This window comes from Procambarus clarkii, chromosome 40 (assembly GCF_040958095.1).
Source record: "Procambarus clarkii isolate CNS0578487 chromosome 40, FALCON_Pclarkii_2.0, whole genome shotgun sequence".
In the NCBI taxonomy this organism is placed as follows: Eukaryota; Metazoa; Arthropoda; class Malacostraca; order Decapoda; family Cambaridae; genus Procambarus; species Procambarus clarkii.
In genome coordinates, this window is record NC_091189.1 from 11,520,420 (window position 1) to 11,543,439 (window position 23,020).

Here is a 23,020-nt window from a genome sequence, read left to right on the forward strand (position 1 = left end):
TGGATATGAAGATTAAATATAGGTAACTGAAAGCATTTCTTTTGCAGATATTCCAAGGAATTCAACGACTTCATTAGCAAGTGCCTTGTGAAGGACCCAGCTCTTAGACCAAGTGCTGTGGAACTTCTGCAGGTAAAACAAAGTTGATTTGGCTGCGTTGAGATTAAAATATTGCATGGATTCGTAGGAAAGGATTGTCTGTTTTCTCACAGTATTTATAATTTTATGTTTTTGGCCTGACCTTATTTAAATGGATTGAGATCAGGTATATTAACCTTATATTAAGACAAGGTTAAGTATTTTCATTTGTTTTAATTGTATGTGTTGAAAAATGCATCATTTATTACTTATGCGAGTACATATTGTGTTACCATCTTTGTGTTTTAAATGTTGGATAGTTAGAACATTTCTAACACAGTTGACTCCAAGTTTTGCATGGTAAGATTTAAGTCTCCGTGGTGTAGTGGTAAGACACTCGCCTGGCGTTCCGCTAGAGCTTTGTCATGGGTTCGTATCCTGGCCGGGGAGGATTTACTGGGCGCAAATCCTTGAGGTTATCTTGAGATGATTTTGGGGCTTTTTAGTGTCTCCGCGGCCCGGTCCTCGACCAGTCCTCCACCCCCAGGAAGCAGCCCGTGACAGCTGACTAACACCCAGGTACCCTATTTTACTGCTAGGTAACAGGGGCATAGGGTGAAAGAAACTCTGCCCAATGTTTCTCGCCGGCGCCTGGGATCGAACCCAGGACCACAGGATCACAAGTCCAGTGTGCTGTCCGCTTGGCCGACCGGCTCCCTTGACTGTAGCCTTAACTGTAGCCCTTAACTGTAGCCTCTGTTTAACTCAACAGTAAAATGAGTACTTGGTTGTAAAAAGATACTTCGCGGCGGGGATTGTATTCCAGGGACCTGCCCGAAACGCTACGCGTACTAGTGGCTGTACAAGAATGTAACAACTCTTGTATATATCTTTAAACAAAAAAAAAAAAAAAAATAAAACTTCATTTTTACGCATGGTAAAAATTTTGATCGTATTTCACTTTAGTAATTACCCAAGTGTAGTTACAGGAGGAGAGTGTACTGAGAAGACGCTCTGGGTACTGGGTACTAAAGAGTACTGGGAAGATGTGACACTATGCTCGTGGTGTCCCGTCTTCCCAATACTCTTTGTCGTATAACACATTGAAACTACTGACGGTTTTGGCCACCACCACCTCGCTTAGCTTGTTCCAACCGTCTGCCACCCTGTTTGCAAAAGAGAACTTTCTAATATTTTTTGGCACCTTTGTTTCCTTAGTGCAATAATGTTTGTAATTTCCCTTTGTCGAGTCATAAATTCTTCAAAGTTTAAATTTAATGTCTTTTAATGGCTTTAATGCAATATTGAATTTATTAGATACTACAGATAATTCCCTCAGAAGCTTTTCTAAGATTAGGGATGGATGTTGGTTGTACTATTAAGTGGCTGGCTTGATATTTCTATTTCCACGAAGAACATTTGTATCTTTTGAAGTGACTGTACTAAAAAATCCATCTACCTTGTTAATCTTAATGGCTGGGTTTGAGGCTGGAGTTGGTGTAGTCAACATATTTAGATTACATGACTGTCTACTGTCATTGTTTAAATTGTGTGTGGGGGAATGACGTTTATCGTTAAAGCTCCACCACCTTCGGGACACTAAAGCTCCGAAATCGTCTCAAGATGATCTCAAGAAGATAACCTCGTGGCTATTCTACCTGGCACACTTGCATATCCTGATGTTTCAGTACTCCAGTTTAAGCTGTTACTGGTGGTTGTTTCCATCTGCAGACTAGTTTATTGTTCATTTTTATGCAGTATGGCTATAATTTATTAGACATATTTTGTTTAAAGTACAAAATCCATTGTAATATAAGATGTAAAGTATAACTAAAATATATGGTAAAGAAAAATATGAGATGTGCAGGAATATATTCCCAGGCACATCTTGGGAGTACACTATAAATCAACTGCAGTACTTGGTAAAATCTGGCTTATTTTGTATAATTTTAAGTGGATGACTAAATTCATGTAATATGCTGCACATGTGCAGATGATGAGTAACAATAACGAGGCTGAAGAATGTTGACCAAACCCCACACTAGAAGATGAAAAGACGATGTTGTGGTCCATCCTGGACCATTATCAAGTCGAATGTGAAGAGACGATTGATTGATGAAGATTAAGCCACCCAAAAGGTGGCACGGGCATGAATAGCCCGTAAGTGGTGGCCCTTTTGAAGCCATTACCAGTATCAAGAGCTGATACTGGAGATCTGTGGAGGTGCGACTGCCCCCTGAGGAGGAGGAGGAAATCTTGGAGGAAGGTAAAAGCAAGGCAAAAGATTGATGCAATAAAGGATATGTAGGAGGTAATAAAAGGAGTAAATGGGAACGAACTGAAACGTTGTTGTCTTTTCATCTTATAGTGTGTGGTTTGGTCAACATATGCTGGACCTCTTAGATTTTAGCATGAACATGAGATTGATAGCATTTTTAAATTTGTGGCACTTATTATGTATATATTGATGTCCTTATTAGAATTTTTATCCAAAATATTGATCATTAAATTACATTTTTTCAGCATCCATTCATTTGCAAAGATCTAGATGTGAAGCCCATCCGCGACCTTCTTCTGGAGTACAAGGCTGAAGTTGTGGATGAGGATATGGACGATGATGTAGATGTGAGTATTAATTATGTAATACTTATAATTATTGATGTTTTGTACTGCTTGTGATCTAATTGTTGGTTTGTGGCATTTACTAACACATTTTCTGTGCTTTTCAGTAGCATTAAGAGAATAATTTTGGAATACTTTAAATAGTGATAGGGAAATGTTTATGGTGTAATGAGTGACTAGCTTCATATTGATGTAGGAGAATGCAAGAGTTATGTCATATAGACATGACTGGTCAGTGTATACATGGATGGAATGATGATTGAATATAAGTAAGAATATGGTTGGACAGTTGGGCACCTTCACTTTGCTTGTTTGGCCCTCTGCTCCAATTAGTAATTGATGGCTCGGATGTAATAGGACTGGAAATAAGCGGAAGACCGTGTTTTGGGAAAAATGGTCCCGAGCTCCTTAACTGGTGTTGTAGTACCTTGGCTGATGTGTGGGGGGAAGGAACTAGGAGTATATGGTCATGAAGCTTGATAAATGTGGAGGATGAAAATTCATCAGGTAGTACAGTGGGTATGTTGTTGACTCTCAATCGCGTATCCGTAGTTCGATTCCCAGACAAAACCAAAACGGTTGGGCTTATTTCCTTACACTTGATGCCTTTGTTCATCTAGCAGTACTTGCCTAGTTGTGCTTGTGGGGGTTGAGCTTTGACTCGTTGGTCCTGCCTCTCAACTGTCAATCAACTTGTGTACAGGTTCCTGTACACAACCCCTGTAAACTGTGTGGAGCCTGTTTCCACCACATCACTGCCCAATGCATGACATTTATTAACTACCCTGACACTGAAAAAATTCTTTTAATGTCTCTGTGGCTCATATGGGTACTCGGTGAATAGGTACCCAGGCAGCTGTTGTGGGCATGCATCCTGGGAATGATTAGTAGCTCGACCTTGGAGGGACGTCAATACAAGCTTAATGAGCTAGCATGTGTGGAGGAAGGGGTGGTAAAGGCTTAGTTTAAGGTTTTATAGATGTTGGTATATGAGAAGACTGCTAAAAGTGAATGTATACATACACAAGCTTCCTGTCCCCTGGCAAAATGATTATTAAATTATGATTTAATTAAGCTGATGAATCTCTCTAAGAATATCTACATTTACTCCTGTACCACAGCTGGCTTCATTATTCACCATTATTTTGATCAACATTCACGTTTAGCAGTCTTTTCTCACATACAAAAATCACTGAAGCTTTAAAATAAGCACCCTCACCTCTACACACACCAACTCTTTTAGGCTTGTATTGAGGTCCCTCCAAGGTCAAACTACTGAACTGTCACTGGATGCAACCCTGCAACAGATAGATGCCCCACAAATAGATGCCCCACAAATAGATGCCCCACAAATAGATGCCCCACAAATAGATATCAACAGTTAGGTATCAATTTACTGTTGGGTGAACAGTAGCATTAGATGAAATGAAGTGTGCCTGACTATGTCTCCCCCTTCCGATAATCAAACCCGTGACTGATTGTGAGTCGAACCAAACTGAAATTTATGAAGGAGATGTTCAGAGTAGAGTAAGTCAGTGAAGGAAAGTGGTTGCTGCATGTAAGTAGTAGTTATGAAGAATGAGATAGTACTGTATAAGAAAAAGAGAGACCTGAATTGAGTGGTACTGTAGTGCCGACCAACCCTTGTGTACAAATGTGAGATGGTGGTGCTGCATGTGCATGAAACTGGAATGTAAATTTTAAGAAAAAAAAATATGGGGGTTCACAAGTTGCTCAATCATTGGTTGACACACGTCTTTCTCATAGAACAGGTAATTAAACAGGGAGATTAAAAAAATACAGCAGAAGCTGAACTGATCATATCAGGCTTCTGGGAGCTCCCAGTAGAAGAGCTCCCAGAACCCACTCCAAGTATACTACAGATAGGTTGATGATAATGGGGAAAGAGAGTATTTTAAGTGAATTTGAGGGGGGAAGGGGATGATCAAGTAGATGGACAGTCATTGAGTGAGTAAATGGTGAAGATATATGAAGTTTCCATGAGGAATGGTACCATAGGGAATTAAGGCAGAATGGAATAATGTTATAATAAAGAATTAATTTTTGACATTTGTTAGGCCTTTTTTGTTTGACAACATGCTGGGAGCACTATACAATTAGTCATGTGATGTAGTGTGGTGGTAGTGATATGAATGTGTTTTCTGGAGTGTGATGCTTCTATTTCTCTATGACCCTACAATTTGCAGTGTGAAAGACATAATGTATGTATGTATGTATGTGTATGTATGTATGTATGTTTATTTTGTATTTTTTGGGTTCTTATTATGGGCTGATATCCTCCCACCCACTGAAAGTAGGAAACATGGTGAACTAGTTAGTGAACTAGTTCCATTCTAAGAACAGTTGGGAAAATGTTTGGATCTTTTTATTTGTAAACGTTTTTTCAGGAACGATCTTGTTTTAATGGATTAGTTTCTCTGTATGTTAACTACAGCAGGAATTCCAAGATTTCAATTTCAGGAAGATGAGTGGAAGTAAATTAGCAGCATTTAGAGATGGCAGTTACTATATGAATTCCTTATAGGTTGGTATAGGGTGAGAGAATTGCATGACATTTAGATGATGGCAAACCAAGGTGATGTGGGGATGTGTAAGTACTAGCCAAGAATGATGTAGTGGGCAAAAATACTGCCCCAAGAAGTTGAAAAGTAAAAGCTGGTTTGCATGAGAGAATTTCAATGACAGCTGTTCACATTTAGGAGTAAACCAGATGATTATGAAAGGGTAGAGTTTGATGTGGAAAATAATGAGCATGGGGATTGAAGAATAAGCTATGATAAATTAGGTTTAGAAACAATAACTGACCTGGTGTCTGTACCCCTTGGTATCCAAGACCAATAAATAGTAATCTTTTTCCAGTTATGTTTTCACTCTCCCAGTACATGCATAGAGAAGAATTGGTACAGTAGTTGCTAAAAGACAAGTTGACAGAGGGGTATTAAAAGTCAGTTGGAGAGGTTGAGTAGTTGTTTGCATTAATTAATAAGATTTGCATTTCTTAATTTTTTTTATAAGGCAGTAAGGTAATTTGTACAGAACAGGGAGTTCAATAGGGTACAGATACTGTGTGTGTGTGTGTGTGTGTGTGTGCATAGAGAGAGAAGAGTGAGTTAGTGTTAAGTAAAATGGCACTGGTGTGGTTTTTGACTTGCTTACAATGTGCCATATATACACAGCTTCCACATATTGTGTTTTAAACAAACCTTTCATAGCTATTTCAGTATACATACTGAAAAAAGTCATTAATTAAAAGTCCATAATGCAAAAATTGATGATTTAAAAAAAATGAGATGATTGAGAAATGAGGGCAGACTCAACCAAGCATAAATATAAAAATACATTTACTTTCTGCCTCTGTGTGAAGGGCTAAACATGACATACATGATGTAACTTTGCCACAGTTATTTACAATATTGGTCTCTCTGGTGTTTTCATATAGACTATTTCTTTTTAGCTTTTCCTTACAATAGCCGATACTGTATACTGTTCTAAATATGTAGAATTTTTTATCTTTTCTGGTCAGGGCTGCACATAAGCACTACTGGTAGCATACATATTGAAGATTTTATATTTTTCAAAATCAATTATAGGGTTTAAGGTGGAAGGAGCTACCAACACAAACATACATCATAACAAACCTCCCTGTTCCTTGGCGCACACAGACAATGGATGTGGAAGTTAGCCTCACGTTGGTCAAATGTAGGATATTGGGACAAGTCTGAATATAGTATTTAAATCTTCATTTTATCCAGAATAAAAGTAAAACCAGAAGTCACTATATTGCAGAATATGGGAGTGCAAATTCCAAATCTATTACCCTGTTTGGAACTCTTAAAGCATAATGGAAGCATTGTACAAGTCACCTGATTATTTCTTGATGGTTTTCTACATTGTATTGCAGTCACAATTAGATACAGTACTTGATGACCAGATCTTTTTTGTTGTAGTTGCTCTTGTAGCTGCTCATTTGAGTGTTTTCTTATTTATTATTTGATTTTTACTTCTGTGGAGCTTATTGTACTTTGGAATTATCATGTAGGTGTGAAGGGTAAATGGTTAATTAACTGACTGAGAAGTGAAAATGTGCAGCAGTGCACTAATGGAAAATGCTGGCTGTTGATTTTGTTTTTAATTCAGCATTCGAGAAAATGTAAATGACAGAGTACAGTACTGTTGTTGTAAAGAGAAAGGAGTCAACATGGAATATAAATGTTAATGTGGTTTGAGTAAAGAGTAGGGGGTGTTTAGGTGGTTTGAGCAAATCAAGATAATTAAAAAAAATAATGGCTTCAGATTAATTAAAGTGCAGAATAAAGGGTTATCTTGAGGTATCTTGAGATGATTTCAGGGCTTTAGTGTTCCCGCGGCCCGGTCCTCGACCAGGCCTCCACCCCCAGGAAACAGCCCGTGACAGCTGACTAACACCCAGGTACCTATTTTACTGCTAGGTAACAGGGGCATTCAGGGTGAAAGAAACTTTGCCCATTTGTTTCTGCCTCGTGCGGGAATCGAACCCGCGCCACAGAATTACGAGTCCTGCGCGCTATCCACCAGGCTACGAGGCCCCTAAATGTCACCACCCCAGGGTGGTGACATCATAAAGGTGCAGGACAGATGAAGGAAGTGTCACGTTGAAAAGTATTTAGGTAAATGTCTGAGTCTGTGTAAGGATGGAATGACAGTGTGGACTCTTTGCCTATGTCAACCAAAAGTGTTCTGGAGAGTGGCTTATTAATTATAGATAGATATATGTAGGGCCACTTATGACAAGTTCATTTAAGTTGTGGGGGAGCCATCACATATACTTTGTGTTAGACTTATATCTGGCAATAAATGATATCATTGGGACGTGCCCTGAGATACTGTTGTGCCAATATAATTGTGGTCACACACCCCTCCCTCTGTGCCTATCAGTATGTGGTTTAATTAGTTACACATTTCCTGCAATGAAGGATTTGGGGGGATAGGTGTGGGAGATCCAGCATCCCAAATACAGTATCTCTTCTGAAAGGGAAAAATTGACTTTAGATCCAAGGTCTGCCCAAGCCCAGAAACAATGTAGGCTCATATGGCTGTGTGGAATGTTAAGAGAAACATGTGCATTGTTAGGAGAATTAGTATAGTTAAGAATGAGTGTCAGCAAGATATGAGGTGGTTTTTGTACTGTAATGTGAAAGAATGGTGGATTGGTGAAGAGTGCATTAAATTGAATTTTTAGGGTAGGAAAAGAGGAAAGCAAAGAAGTATATGAGCAGTCATGGTGAATGCAGGAATTGAATTTGAACTGAGAGTAATATGTAGTGGAGAACAAGGTTAAGTTGCAGGGGTTTATGAAGAGGGAGTCAAATGTTGGTAACATTTGGTAAGGATGACTGCACAGCTAATGTTGCTGAGAATGATTTGCTGGAGTGCAATGGGCTTCTCTTTGATACTATGTTGTCTGTCTAGTATGGTTATTGGATAGGTGTAATTTTGTGACATGTTTAAGCCTTCTTCATATTATATTCACAATGGATGCCTTCCATCACATGAAAGTGGGAAATGGTTATGATGATTATTTCTAATTGATAGCATGATAAGATGTACAGTAATTTATAATGATCTGATATGCCTCCATGTAGCTCTTACTTAAACATTGAAATATATACAAGAAAATTTAATTGCCAAAATTTGAAAGTTGAATATACTCTAGGATATTATATCAATGAAATGGAGGGTTGGAAATTTCTCTGCGTGTGTTGTTAAGATTTTCCTAAAGAAACAAGCAAGGCTTGGGTGAGGGATTGAAAGCTTTAGTGCACAACACTCAATTTTTATAATGAATGGAGTATCAAATGTATTTATTATTTATTTCCCATAGTACTCTCTATACAGTATTATTTTAATTAAATTGCTTCTGTGTCATATGCCAAAAAAGCGGCTTGGGAATACTGATTCTGCTGGTTTTTAATTATTGATATATTACACATTAATTCATTATTCAGTATTGAATTAGATTTTTGTCTAGCAGTCTGAAAGTCTCGGATGTTAGTTGTATGATGCGTTAATGTTGCACAAAGATGGGAATGTGTAGTTATTCATTTTAAATTAGCTGTTAATTTTTTTACTAAAATATATAATGTAACTAGATTTAATATATATTTTTTTGTCTGCTGAAGTTTGATGTATAGCCTAACCTTGGTGGTGACTTGTCTTTGTTAACATTTGAATGTTGATATTTTTTGTGATAATTGTAAGTACTTAATGGATAGGGCAACTAAATAGTATTTCCCACCATACATTAGTTTGTTTCAGCATTATCACTTCTTGCAGAGTTGTAAACTTTTATAGGCCCCCAGTTTTAAAGCAGCACTTTGTATATAATTAACCCCTTTGCTCCTTTCAAAATTTTGCATTCACACTGCATCCATCTCCTATGTGTTTTCATGAGTATAATTATGCATTGCAAAGGTGGTCATTAACCCGTTACAGTGCTTGGCATAGGGTCTAAAATCAAACATCCCCTACCCCAATCCCTGTATCACTACTGTCAAGGTTTTAATTACAAATGCTATACTGCCGCCATAATATAAGCTTCACCCACCTGTTACCACTGACCAGTTAGGTATAATGCACACCATACCACCAAACGTTTCACATGCTTGTCAATGTCCTTTGTATCTCTTGGCCCAGCAGTTGTCAAGTGTGATCAGGGGTTTGATATTGAGTGCTGGTTGTTTTCACTCTTTGATTCCAAATTAAGTGATAGAGCTTGACAGCGACTGTGGTGGAGATAATGTATGCCAGACATTGTGTTAGCAGTAGAGGCGAGGCAGTCATTCCCATAAAGTTGCAACTGGCTGGAAATTATGCATTCTTGAGTTATACTGTTGGACAGTGTGTGTTTGTGTTTTCAATATAGATAATTCTATATTAATGCCAAAGTCTGTAATTAGCTATGAATACAGTGGCAATTATGTTTAAACAAAATTGCAGTTCCATCTGAAATCATTGAAAGTAAAATTTTACCCCCCCCCCCCTTCCCTACCCCCTTCGAAAAGATGTAGGGCAAATTTTGGAGCAAACGGGTCAAACTAAGTTAATACTGTACTAAGTTTGTAGGTCAAACTGTCATAAATTTTAAGCTATTTCAGTACTGCTTTAGAATTGAGGAGTATATTATAGCTTGCTATTAATGAATTACTTACTGTAATTTCATTCAAGATCTTTTTTAAACTCTGGTAAAGAAGTAAGGGATATTGCAAGTTTTTTAATAACTTAGCATATTTAAAATCTTTCCTTATAAAGGGCATTTCCTGTTAATGATGCTGCAAATGAAAAGTTCTAAAAAAGTAATTTCTAGACTACTTTTACTAGCCGGTGAAACGTGTTGCAAATTCCACAACTTGTTTTTGTAGTGATACGTTATGACAACGACTGCCACATAATTTTTTTTTTTTTTTAGGAGGTACTGCATGCTGACTTTGGTGATTTGTACAAAACACATTTCATTTTTTGTATTAGTTTTAAAGCTCTTTGTGGAATTTGTATCACATAGACATGTTTTAATCTTCTTGTCATATTTGTAAGTACATATTTTGTAATTACTAATTCTTTGGCTTGGTATATGCAGCAGCTTTTGCACTGAACACCCCTTTGGCCCCTAGCACACCCTCTCTTTGCTTATTTCCATGCCTTCAGAAGGGAAAAAGAAAAAAAAGGGAACAGTATAAGAGAGTTGGTAAGGAAAGCTGTTCTGTTTACACTTGTATGAAGTGTTTAGCAAGTGCTAGTCTTTAATGTTGTGTCGTCCCTCCCTTTTTCGTGTCATGTTCATATTCGTGTGATGGTAACATTTACACACATTTCAACCTAAACATTAACACATCCTCATAAGCTGTTAGGTTAAAGCGCTCTTGGTTCACTTGTCTTGATAAATTAATTATAAGTTTATTGTATTGTCACAGTTTCTTTCAAATTAATGTATATTACATATTTTGCTATAGATGAAGAGATACTTAGTAATCTATTGGCAGACATTTGTAATGAGTACAGTAATTACAGTAATAGCCTTTGTTGACAAATGGTAGGAATAACACACTGGTGATTGACATTGAAACTAACCTCGCATAGTCAGATATAGTATATGCCAATGTGAATAAAGGCATTTAAATACATACTGGATTATGCTGTAGGATTTTTGAGGCAGATGATGTAGTGCAAAAGGGATTTGTTTTGGCCGAAATGAGATTTGACAAATTAATGGGTAAATATGTGAATTTTATACAAATTATATTAACACGAACAGAGAAAAAGAATGACTACAGGAGTGTCGGCAGTAGCTAGTGTTCATTGATTGAATTGGTGCTTTTGGTGATGCATGGCAAGGAATTTTCCCAGGGATAAATGTTGCGTGCAAATGAACATGCATTTTCTCAAGACATTCCAAGCTTTTATAGGTGTTAATTTTTGTTTTTACATGGGTAAAATCCATATTTAGTTGAAAAGTTTAGGACACATGCTTGTTTTCTTTAGGTGTTTTAGAGAAGTTTCTAGGCATGTCCCTGTTATGTGTAGGTGTTAGAGAGCCATGTTAGGAATTTGTTCCCTGTAGGCATTAAGAGCAAAATCTTTGAGGTGCACACACACACTCACTTGTAGAAACCAGTTTCCATCAGTTCCCCATGGACACACTGCTGTGGGAGAAGCAAAGAAGTTGCCTTCTTACATTAATGTTGGTCTCCCATAATTTTGTAACATATTCCTGATATTAAATGTTCGTCATCCCCTATCTTTTGTGGATTTTTAATACCTGGTTTATTAAAACCAGGTATTAAAAATTGTTTTTTATTGATTTTGCTAGCCCTAACACATCCCTATTTATTTATACTTTAGAGGCCACCTTAAATTAAACCTTATACAGTGTTGTTATTTCTCAGTGCAAAGAAGTGATAGTTGCTTCATTTACACTGTACACTTATTTTTAGGTGTCAAGGATGTAGGTGGATTATAGAAACCCTTAATTTTATTTCAGAATACAAATTTGTTAAAAGTGAAGGGGGGGAAAGCCTTTAGATTTCTGTGAATGTGCTCGACAAAAGTTTTGAGCTTGAAATTATTTGTATGCTTGAATAGATGTATTGACATCTTAATTTTAATAATAATTATTATACATTTTATATATAACTACCCTAATCAAATTCAATAATGCTTATTTTACTGCAACATAATTGCTAGAATTGTTTGAAGCTGACTAACAGGAAACTTGTTTCAAAATACTATATAAATAGTATACAAAGTCTGCCACAGTATGGGAGAAATTTGGGCTGGGGTAGCCATTTTTTGTCCCACCAGAAGATAGGTGCCATTCTTTATCCCATACCCCATAAAATTGGGAAATTGGGTAATGTTGATAATGTCCATGAAAATACTAAATACTATGGCAAGTGTATTATAAAATTTCTGTTGGCCTTAGAGAAACTACAGTACACTGAATGTCCTTTTATGATTTTGATTTATTCAAATAGAGAACACCATGTATAGGAATTCTAATTAGCATAGCCTTTACACCATACCTTATCATGTACAGTATGTAGATTAATTATGCCTGCATACCTTTAGGTTTGTATGTAACTGCCTTCCAAACATAAATAATGGGTGATAGATGAATTTGTGCCTCACTTCTATTCGGTTCCATGTTTTGGAATTATTATTATAAAATTAAATAATTTTTATTTTACTGGAGAACTTGGAAAATAAGAGTGCAATAAAGTACACAATTTAAAAAAAGTACAGAACAGTATATATAAATAATTTTCCTGAAAATGAGAGCATAACATTTTATTGTAGGATATGAACACATTCCAGTGTGAGTGTTGTGTCGGGATTTCTCAAATCATCATTTTTATTACATTACATGGACACATCCATTAACTTTTCATCCCTGATACATGTGATTTTTTCTTTATTTATGATATTTTCTTCGAAACTTATGTGAATTTAACTACTATAAAGAAGCTGGTAAATATTGAATTCGTAAAGATCTTCAAAAGATGAATTTCTTTTTTTATTAACTTTGTAGATTTTTGTTGCCATTTTGGTGAAAGAAAATTACTATACTCATTAAAATCAACTAAGAGAATTTCTAATTTACAAAATTTGTTAAGGATTTATTAAAAGTATGTACTGTTATTGTCTTCACAATAATTGTTTATGAAATCAGCTTTCTTAGAGCTTATACTATCTGATTAATCTTTTCAAAGGTCAGTTGGAGGCAGCTTCTTCATCACTAATCACTCAAGGGGCTTCACATAATAATATGTAACCTCTTGAAAGACCTTGTGTTGTCCATAGCTGATCATACTGTAGTTTCTGCTGTAACTTGAGTCTGGTGGCTGGTTCTATTTACATTGCCCCTTTCTTGACCCCACTGATTGCCCCCCCATGGACCTGGCATTGCTGCCAGAGGTATGTCATAATTAGTACAGTCTTAGCTGGGAGCTTCCCTGCACAGTTGGACACCTAGACACAATTGTTCGAGAGAGAGATCAGATCTACTCTTTGAGAAGTATTTCAAAGCTGCTCTTTGCTTTCACATATCTGCTAATGTTTCGTTATGATTGGCAAATTTACTTAACGCTACTCCTGATTGAAATTGTATTTTAAATCATTTTCCTGGTGTACTTCTCCAACTTGTGCATTGGAAGTTCAGCTTAGTCAGGTCACATAAATATAATTTAGTTATTAAGCATTGATGTATTGTACACCTTCACTCCTCAGATTAGTAAAACCTCCTTATCCTCTTGGCTGTTAGTGTGCTGGTACTTTTATTTACTTGTCTTCTATAAGCTATTGGCATGCATTCCTCTGTATACCAGGTTGATGATGCTATGTTACGTGAATACTCACTTCGTCTGAATGTTTGATTTATAAAGCTATACAAAGACGAATTCCTTTGGTTAATTTAAAATATCATGCTTAACATGATTAAAATGAAAAAAAATCATGAAGATGATTTTTCAGAATAAGATGTTTAAATGGAGTCTGAGGAGATGAGTATTTTGGGCTTGTGCATGTAATTAATATTTAGTGGAGATTTTGCATGAAATAATTACTTTGAATTGCATTTTGTCTTGTGTTTCTGTTCTACACTTTTAAACAAGTATTTCAGATGAGGCTGCTCGAAGGGCTTTTATGAAGATTTAATTACATCCAACTCCTGTGTAAGGCAGTGACATCTCAGCATGCAAAGATAGCATACAACTTTACAGTCACAAACATTCCTTGTCTTAGAAATTGATCTGGCAATTTTTAGTAAAGCTAGGGTACTGCATTTGTATTATTACTGGAATTTCCATACTGCTGTAATTGTCATAAGTTCTTTTACGTTTTAGTATAAGGATGGTCAGCTCAGAGGCTGGTAATGGTTTTGATCATGGTAGAATCTTTGATATTCATTATTTGTTCATGTTCTATATTTATATTTTAATAACTACCAACAAATTTGTAATGGCTTTCTAAATATTGTATAAATTAAAATTTTGAAAGAATTGTTTCTAATGTAACTTTTTTTTTAATGTATAGATATGTATTTAAGCAAAATAGTTAGAAATTAACATACTTGGGTTTAATTTCTGTAAAGTGTATCCAGTAATTTGTCTTTGATTTGAACATTGTCATCTTGAAGACTATGATAAAAAATGTTTTCATGCTGTCAGGTAGATGGCAGGGATATTAGCCTTGAAATATGTAGAGAAATGTTGGTTTCTCATGTTTCCTGGGTGTTCCAGGATCATCAGCGTATTTCCCGGATTAGTGAAGATGATCCTAGTCAAGAAGAATCCTTCTCTGTAACCCCTACCACCACCAGTAAGTTCATACTCTACAGTTTAATTTTGGCTCGAGTAACTTTAGTTACTGTAGTTGTTGGATTATCTTCTTATACATTAACAGAAAATTGGGTTCAGTTTTTGCCCCTGCACCTTTGATATGTTTACTGAAGTACAATATTGCCATGTATTTTGAAGGCAAACCTGTGGAGTAGAATTTTTAATTATTGCTGTAGACTTAGTACCTAATACTTCTGCATGCAATATACAATTTAATTTGCTTTGGAAAGTAGATTTTAAGATTCATATCTATTTACATATTTTAAAGTTTTGGGATAACTTGTATGATAAATTGGGGTCTTAAAAACCCATGTAATTATATAAGAGTTTATCATATACCCCCCTTTGATTCCAAAATGTTCTCTTGACCTCGAGTCCAAACAACTTTCATTCATTTGTATACCCTAATGCTAAAAATTGTACGAATGGTGAACATTATTATATATATACAAGAATAATTACAAGACATTGTAAATAAATACAAATAATATCATTAGACATAGTATGCTGCCTCCCCTTTATGGTGGTAGTAGGAGGGATGGTGCCTTAGCCATTTGAACTGAGACAGAGGTTGGTGGTCAGGGCATAAAAAGCAGACAGGCAGGCAGCCATAGTGGGCCAGAAAGTCGGCTAGATTGAGCCTTAATGAACCAGCCATTGCCAGCCAGTGTGTCAAGTCTTTTAGCTAATATCAATCAGCCAGCCAGAGTCAGCCAGCCAGAGTCAGCCAGTCAGTCATAGTCAGCTATCCAGCCATTGCCAGATATAGTCTAGTTAACTTGGCAAGTCAATCAACGTTAAACTGTCAAAAGTTTAATGTAATGTATTGCCTCTGAAGCTGTGCAATATGGCTTTAAATGTGTACAGTATGTTGACCAGACCACACACTAGAAGGTGAAGGGACGAGACGTTTCGGTCCATTCTGGACCATTCTCAAGTCGATTGTGAGAATGGTCCAGGATGGACCGAAACGTCGTTGTCCCTTCACCTTCTAGTGTGTGGTCTGGTCAACATTCTTCAGCCACGTTAGTGTGACTCATCGCCTGCATGTGTATAGTATATTTGAAGCCAGCAGCCCACTCAAAGGACTTCATAAGTATTGTTAATTTTTTTGCTCTGTTAATGTTAGTTTTCATTATTATAAAGTGTAAATATACATGAAAATGTTTTCTCTAAATATTTCTTTGTAAAATAATAAAGCATCTTATATACTAGCAAATATAGTAATTAAATTGGAAATAGAAGCCCAAGATCAAATTGGGAAGCATAGGCAAGGGAAGTTAAAGATAGTAGAAAATAGTTACACAAATTTCTTTTAACTTTTCCCACAGTTGGAGTTTTATGAAGGAGAAAGTGTATAGTGTATGCATATAATATAGCTCATTATTTCTTATCTAGGTAAGCTTCAGGATTCCACTACCACAATAGTTGAAGAAAAATCCCCCAGCCCTGCAAAAGATGAGAACGAGGTGAGTTCTATTACATGTGTGTATATATTTTTAATATATGTTGGTTTCACCTTGCACTTTATGTAATGGCCACTGTCTCGGTGGCAGTGTTGAAGCAAGTAAGATGGGTCTCCCTATTTTTAAGTGCATTTGAAGTGCTTTGATAGCTCTATTGCATATATTTAAATTTAATTATTTATTGTGTATTTTGGGTGTGGCTTGACCAGCTTTAACCCTTAAACTGTGCAATACTTACATATATGATTTGACATAAAATAATTTAACATAAGTTTTTAAAACTTGCACTAACACTTTCCAATTTTTTTTGCATAATCAACTAGGCAAGTGCTCCAACTTTGTCTAAATGATCACAGCGTAACTTGAAAAACAAGAGAATCAAAATTAATTTTAAAATTGAATATTGAAAACTTCAGATTTTCAATTCAGAATAAAAAATATGAACTATCATCAATTGTTCATTTAATGTTGTTATTCTCTGAGAATAGCATATGATCTTCATTTTCATCAAATTAGAATATAGGTTTTCAGTATAGTTTACTGTAAAAAAAATCATAGGACATTTGAAATATGCAGCAAATTTAGACCCCCCCCCCCAAAAAAAAATATATATATAATTCCAAATGTATAAAGTTTATGAAAAATCTTATTCTGAAGAGATTGTAAAACAGGCAGCTGAGCACTTAGTGTCAAAAATAGTGAGAATCGGTCAAAAACTGGAATTTTAGAAGCCAATCAAAGTTGAAACTCTAGTTTCAGAGATTGAAGTTATCAACAATGAATAAAGTTAGTTTTAATTCGTTAATTTAATTGTATGTTTTAATCAGCATTGTTTGGCATTCATACTTGAATATGTGAAAGTTGTAGGTCAATATGTGTTGAAATGAAGTCGAGAAAAAATTAAGGGTTAAGGGTTAAAAGGGTTAAGCCATGATCTCTCATATATGTTGTATTAGAAAGTGTGAGAAAGGGGTCTGGTGTTGACTTGGTTGATGTGTATGAGATCTACACTTGTCTTGAAAGTGTGAAGGCTTGACTTGATATTAGTGGGGAAAACAAGACAAGGACTATACCTGGGGCTTACACTGAACCTAGCAGTCTCTCACACACACACACACACACACACACACACACACACACACAAGCCATGTACAGTTCAAGGGCCCTGGGTGTGTTTTATATAGTCTAGGAAAATCTTGTTAATTACCATGTAGAGATTATGATTTTTATAATGGTACTTTTTCAGTTTTGCTGCTGCTGACTTGTTGAATATTTGCAATGAATTTAAATAACATTGCCCACAATTTTCAGGTGGTGGCGCCAGTCTCAGGTGAGCGGAGAAAGGGACCTGCTCCTCCTCCCCCTGTTAGTGGTAGTCCAGCTAGTACTCCCACTTCTAGTTCTTCCACACCCTCTAAGAAGGGCCCTGCACCCGCAGTCCCGGCTAGCACCACCTCCTCTAAACCTAGAGCCCCATCACCTGTGGACATAACGTCTGATGACCTAGTAGGTGAGTCAGGTGTTGGCCTCTCTCCCAGCAGTACTGCAAGTGAACAAGTTACCAGCACACCCTCAGGGAAGGGCCCGGCACCCAAACCTTTACCCATTGGTGAAAGTCCGGTACCCAAGGAGAAACATTCACCGACAATGCCAAAAGCAGACATTCCATGCGTAGAAAATCTTCCTTCCGTCCCAAATGAAAAGGAGAATGACAAACAGTTAAGTGTAACTTCTGTTCATGAGCCAGCTAAAAAGACTGTGTTAGAGGAAAAAATGGAAAGTGGTGAGAAATCCTTGAGAGAATCTGACACCCAAGAGCCAAAGAATATATCAAGAGCAGATGTTGTTGATAATGCAAACCAAGTAAATAATAGGGTGTCAGAAGAGGGAAAAGACCAAATATCCTCAAGTGCACAAAATATTCCAGATGTTAAATCAGTCCATTCAAATGAAATTAAACCCCAGACAGTAGAGACAAAAATTGGTCTCACAGTAGTTGTAGATCCAATCAAAGAAGAGCAAACCGAAAATGCAATATCTTCAGTAGTTGGTAATATAGAACTCAAAACAGTTGTTTCACCATCTCCTGCTTTGTCCCCAGTCCCAGCCTTAGCATTTTCTGTGCCAGATTCATCAGCAGTAGTTTCTTCCGAGCCACAATTCACTCCTCTTTCTGACCAAGCTGCGAATGAGTCAAAAACGTCATCAATGCCAGCGAGACCAGCTTCTGCAGCTCTATCCCCCACTTCACCGGAGGCAGTAATTGCATCTATAGGAAGTGATGCTACTGTAATTGTTCGGACCCCTACCCCGACCCCCCCTGAACCTTTACAGGGCCAGCCACCTGTGAAAAAAGAGAGTGTAGTCACATATTCTGGTGAGCAATTTATATCACTTGCATTGCATGCACTGATGTAAATGCATCAACAAGATAAATTAGCTATATTCAGCTTGCACATCATAAATAATTATATGCTTGCTTTAGCATGCTTACCTTTTGTATTCTCATTAGCTATGTTTAATTAATATATTCTTGAATGCAACTTTTTGTGATGTTTTCTATTTCATGCTGCTTAAAGTGGTTACACCACTATATTTAGACTAAACGTTAATTGGTATTATCGTTTTACACCCACTGTGTTCTTGTCTAAGATCTATTGCACTTCTTTTTTTCTTTGGTAAATGCCTGAAATTTTAACTGATATTATAGTTATTTCCAATGTTGTTTAGTTAATCCAATAACAAACTGAAATTTAATATACAGTTGACCCTCGCATAGTGAGAGTACATAGAGCATAATTTTCTCTGCTAGAGCATGTTTTTCAAGTTAAAATATAAAAGAGCATGGTATGATTTGCATTTCATGGGTAAGAAGTGGTACCAGTACTTAGTAATAATGTTCAGGCGGGTGCTTTATTGATATGATTGAAATAAGGTGATTTTGGCTGGTCTTTGAAAAGCATTCCTGTTTTTGGCATGTAACATGATCAGTGTGCACGTGTTTGTGTAGCACAAGGCTATGCGAGAGCCTACTGTACAAAATATGAACAGGCAGCTACACAGTTGTAGAAGCCTGTCTATTATTCTTCTTAAAAACAATAATAATACAGTAACAACAATAATAATAATAATAATTATAAATACTAATAAACTTGACCACCATAGCAAGTCATGGTGTGGTTACACTGTTTATACAAACTTGAGAGTTCAAGGCCAGTTCTACTGAACTGCTGATATTCTCATTTAGTGTATAGATTTAAGAACTATTAGTAACTGGTTTATATATATGGACCATATGTTTTATAACTGTAATATTACATCATTTCAAATTGCTGCCTGAGGTTATAAGGTATTAATAACAGTTTTATTTTATATGTTAATGAGAGAGATCAAAAACTTAAAACTACTGTATATGGTAATTGATTCCTGTTTGACATTCAAAGTTTTCTTGCAACACTGAGGAATGGAATGGAAGGCATGGTGCTTAGGGTTATTTTGTCTGTAATCACATTGGATTTATTTTATTAATTTAATTGAAAGCATGTTTGCTCTTCATTGATTTCAAGCATATTTTTGGTCATAGGGTTATAGTTTTCCTGTGGGAACAATAACTTTGTTCTATCTATTGGCAAGCGTGCCAAGAAAGCATGTAGCCAGTTACTGCTGTTTACAATATTTAAATACAAATATAATCTGTATAGTAAATGGCTCGACTTGTTCAGACTTGTTGGCTATTAGTCACCAAAAATGACTTTGATAAGTATAGGATTGCACACCCTACCCTAAATTGTCCCCCCCCTTCAAAGGATACATTAATGCTGATATTTACTTCCTTGTGAAGGATTGATTATTTTACATACAAGTATTCCTTGATCCATGTTGGTTCATTTCCTGTGACACCAAGGTGTCACAGGAAGCCGGTGGCTTCTGTCAATTACGGAGCTGTAGCTGAGTGGACAGAACACTGGACGCATGATCCTGTGGTCCTGGGTTCGATCCTGGGCGCCGGCGAGAAACAATGGGCAGAGTTTCTTTCACCCTGATGCCCCTGTTACCTAGCAGTAAATAGGTACCTGGGAGTTAGTCAGCTGTCACGGGCTGCTTCCTGGGGGTTGAGGCCTGGTCGAGGACCGGGCCACGGGGACACTAAGCTCCGAAATCATCTCAAGATAACCTCAAGATAAGGTGAGTTCCTATTAGTTGTCAAAAGCAGTTTAACACTTTCACCCGGGCATGAGGCAGCATTGCGTCATCCGTTTACTGGCGGTAATTCCGGGGATGACGCAGCATTGCGTCATCCACTTTAAATAATCGCCAAAAATCAGGTTATTATCCAATTTTTTGGGGACTGGTTTTAAAATGCGCGCCGATGTCTTCCCATTTCCCTTGTTGAGCCTCGTGGCCCTCAGGCGGCTTGGCACATGCTGTGGGCCCATTGCTTTCGCTCCACTGTTGTGACCAATGTCGCCTCCCCTCGCATCTCAAACGTGTGAACATTTCGCCTATTTTCCGTGGCTATATTTCTTACTGCGGCTTTAGAAACTAAGAAACTATCTACGCTTACTCCACGATGGATAGTGATCATGAACAAGGCCCTTCCAGGAAGAAAATTGCGAAAGAAAGGCTTGAAAAGGGCGGGAATTGGGAGTGTAGGTGGAAGGCGGCTGAGCACTCACTCGCGGCTAACGCGTGGCCCGTCTTCAACTCGTCGGCGGTTGGAGCGTGACCAGGTTTTTTATTTGATATGCTAATGTTCCTCTAGAGAATTCTATTGCGAACCCATTGAGACCAAAATTAAAGACCTAGGATAAAAATTGAGGTGACCAGAGTGAAAATAGTGAAAACATTTTATCGCGTTTGCGCGCTCCTGGGTAACTCGTTCGCACTTTCTCTGTTTGCTGCGGGTAATTAGCCGGGCTTTTGGAGTTTATATGCATTTAGTGCTGTAGAGAATTCTATTGCGAACACAATGATACCAAACTTAATCTCGTAGGACGAGAATTAAGGTGACAAAGTTGAAGAGAGTACAGGCATACCTCAGAATACGATTTTAATCCGTTCCTGGAGACGCCTCGCCTTCCGAAAACTCGCATTCCGAAGTTAATTTCCCCATAAGAAATAAAGGGAAATGAATTAATCCGTTCCTGACTACCCCAAAAACCCCACATCAAACTAAATTTTTATACCTAATTCATCTAAATAAACCTACAAAAGTATGTTCCAGTTATTACTTACCTTACTGTCGAGTGCTGTAGGCGTATGGAAGATGGTGAGGAGGGGGGAGGAGGAGAGGAGTTAGTGTTTGGAAGGGGAGTCCCCTTCCATAATCACATCAGGCAGTGAGGACCTTTCTGGTGTGCTCTCCCTGGGACGTTTAACCTGAGTGCCACTAGGTCCTGGTTGAGGTTCACTGCTCGATTTCTTCACCAAATATTTGTCCATGAAAGCTTGCTTTTCCCTTCTTTGCAAGCTCTCTCTGTAGTAAGGCATCACAGTGTCATTGAAAAGATTAAGACAACGGCCTACTACAGTTTTGTCTGGGTGAGTGTGTTCAATAGTTGTTTGAATCTCTTCCCACATCTGACACACCTTCTTCATTACTGCAGAAGGGACATTCGCTGGTGCTGTTGCCACCACCTCCTCCTCCACTGCAGAATCATTCGCTGCTGTGTTGGCTTCCTGTTCCTGTTGAAGGGCTAGGAGTTCTTCGGTGGTCAGTTCTTCGTTGTGTTTTTCCACCAACTCCTCCACATCATCACCATCCAATTCCAAGCCCATTTTCTGGCCTAGACTAACAATTTCCTCAACAATAGGCGCATCATTTATAGGCTCAAACCCCTCAAAGTCTAGTTCTCTCACACCTTCAGGCCACAATTTTCTCCAGCCAGAGATCAGGGTTCTTTGAGTCACTTCTTGCCAGGCTTTGTCAACGAGTTTTAAAGCACTAAAAATGTTAAAATGCTCTCTCCAGAACTCTTTGAGGGTGAGGTTTGTGGCTTCAGTCACTTCAAAACATTTCCGGAAAAGTGCCCTTTCATACAGTTTCTTAAAATTCGCTATGATTTTCTGGTCCATAGGCTGAATTAGAGGAGTGGTGTTAGGAGGAAGGAATTTAACTGTGAGGAATTTATTGCATTGAGGCATCAAATCATCTTCCAAGCCTGGAGGATGAGCAGGAGCATTGTCAAGGAGAAGCACGGCTCTGAGTGGCAATTGTTTCTCCTGCAGATATTTTTCTATGGCAGGGCACAGCACTTCATTCACCCACTCCGAAAAAATAAGCCTAGTCACCCATGCTTTTTTATTAGACTTCCACATCACAGACAAACGGGTTTTCTGCACATTATACTGTTTGAAAACCCTTGGATTTTCAGAATGATACACTAGCAAGGGTTTAATTTTTAAATCGCCACTCGCATTTGAACACAGCACAAGCGTAAACCTATCTTTCATAGGCTTGTGTCCAGGCAAGGATTTTTCCTCCTTGGTAATGTATGTCCTCTTGGCATTCTTTTCCAAAACAGTCCTGTTTCGTCACAATTAAACACTTGTTGCGGTAGGTATCCCTCAGCCTCTGCAAACTCTTTAAATTCGTCAATAAATCGTCCAGCGGCTGGTTTGTCTGAGCTGGCTGCCTCCCCATGCCTTGTAACACTATGGATACCACTTCTCTTTCTAAATTTTTCAAACCAGCCCCTGCTTGCCTTAAACTCTTTCTTTTCTGCATCACTCGTTGCAGGGGTCTTCTTTAGAAGGTCTTCGTGCAACACCCTGGCTTTCTCAGAAATAATGGCCTCCGAAACACTATCACCCCTCAACTCCTTGTCGTGTATCCAAATTAATAACAACTTTTCCACTTCTTCAAGTATTTGTGGTCTTTGTGTCGTTAATGTTCTTACTCCTTTTGCCACATTAGCACTCATAATCTTATCTTTCTTCTTAAGTATAGTGCATATTGTTGATGTC

General features: G+C 37.5%; 1 protein-coding gene across 1 annotated transcript in view; it reads left to right on the forward strand.

The window, feature by feature from the left end:
* The window catches only part of LOC123757894 (STE20-like serine/threonine-protein kinase), a 73,494-nt gene that overhangs the window by 17,812 nt on the left and 32,662 nt on the right, over positions 1 to 23,020 (forward strand). Inside the window, 5 exon segments of the mRNA XM_045741818.2 lie at positions 48 to 132; positions 2,602 to 2,703; positions 14,490 to 14,568; positions 15,987 to 16,057; positions 17,366 to 18,431. Of these exon segments, the coding sequence (XP_045597774.1) occupies positions 48 to 132; positions 2,602 to 2,703; positions 14,490 to 14,568; positions 15,987 to 16,057; positions 17,366 to 18,431 (1,403 nt within the window).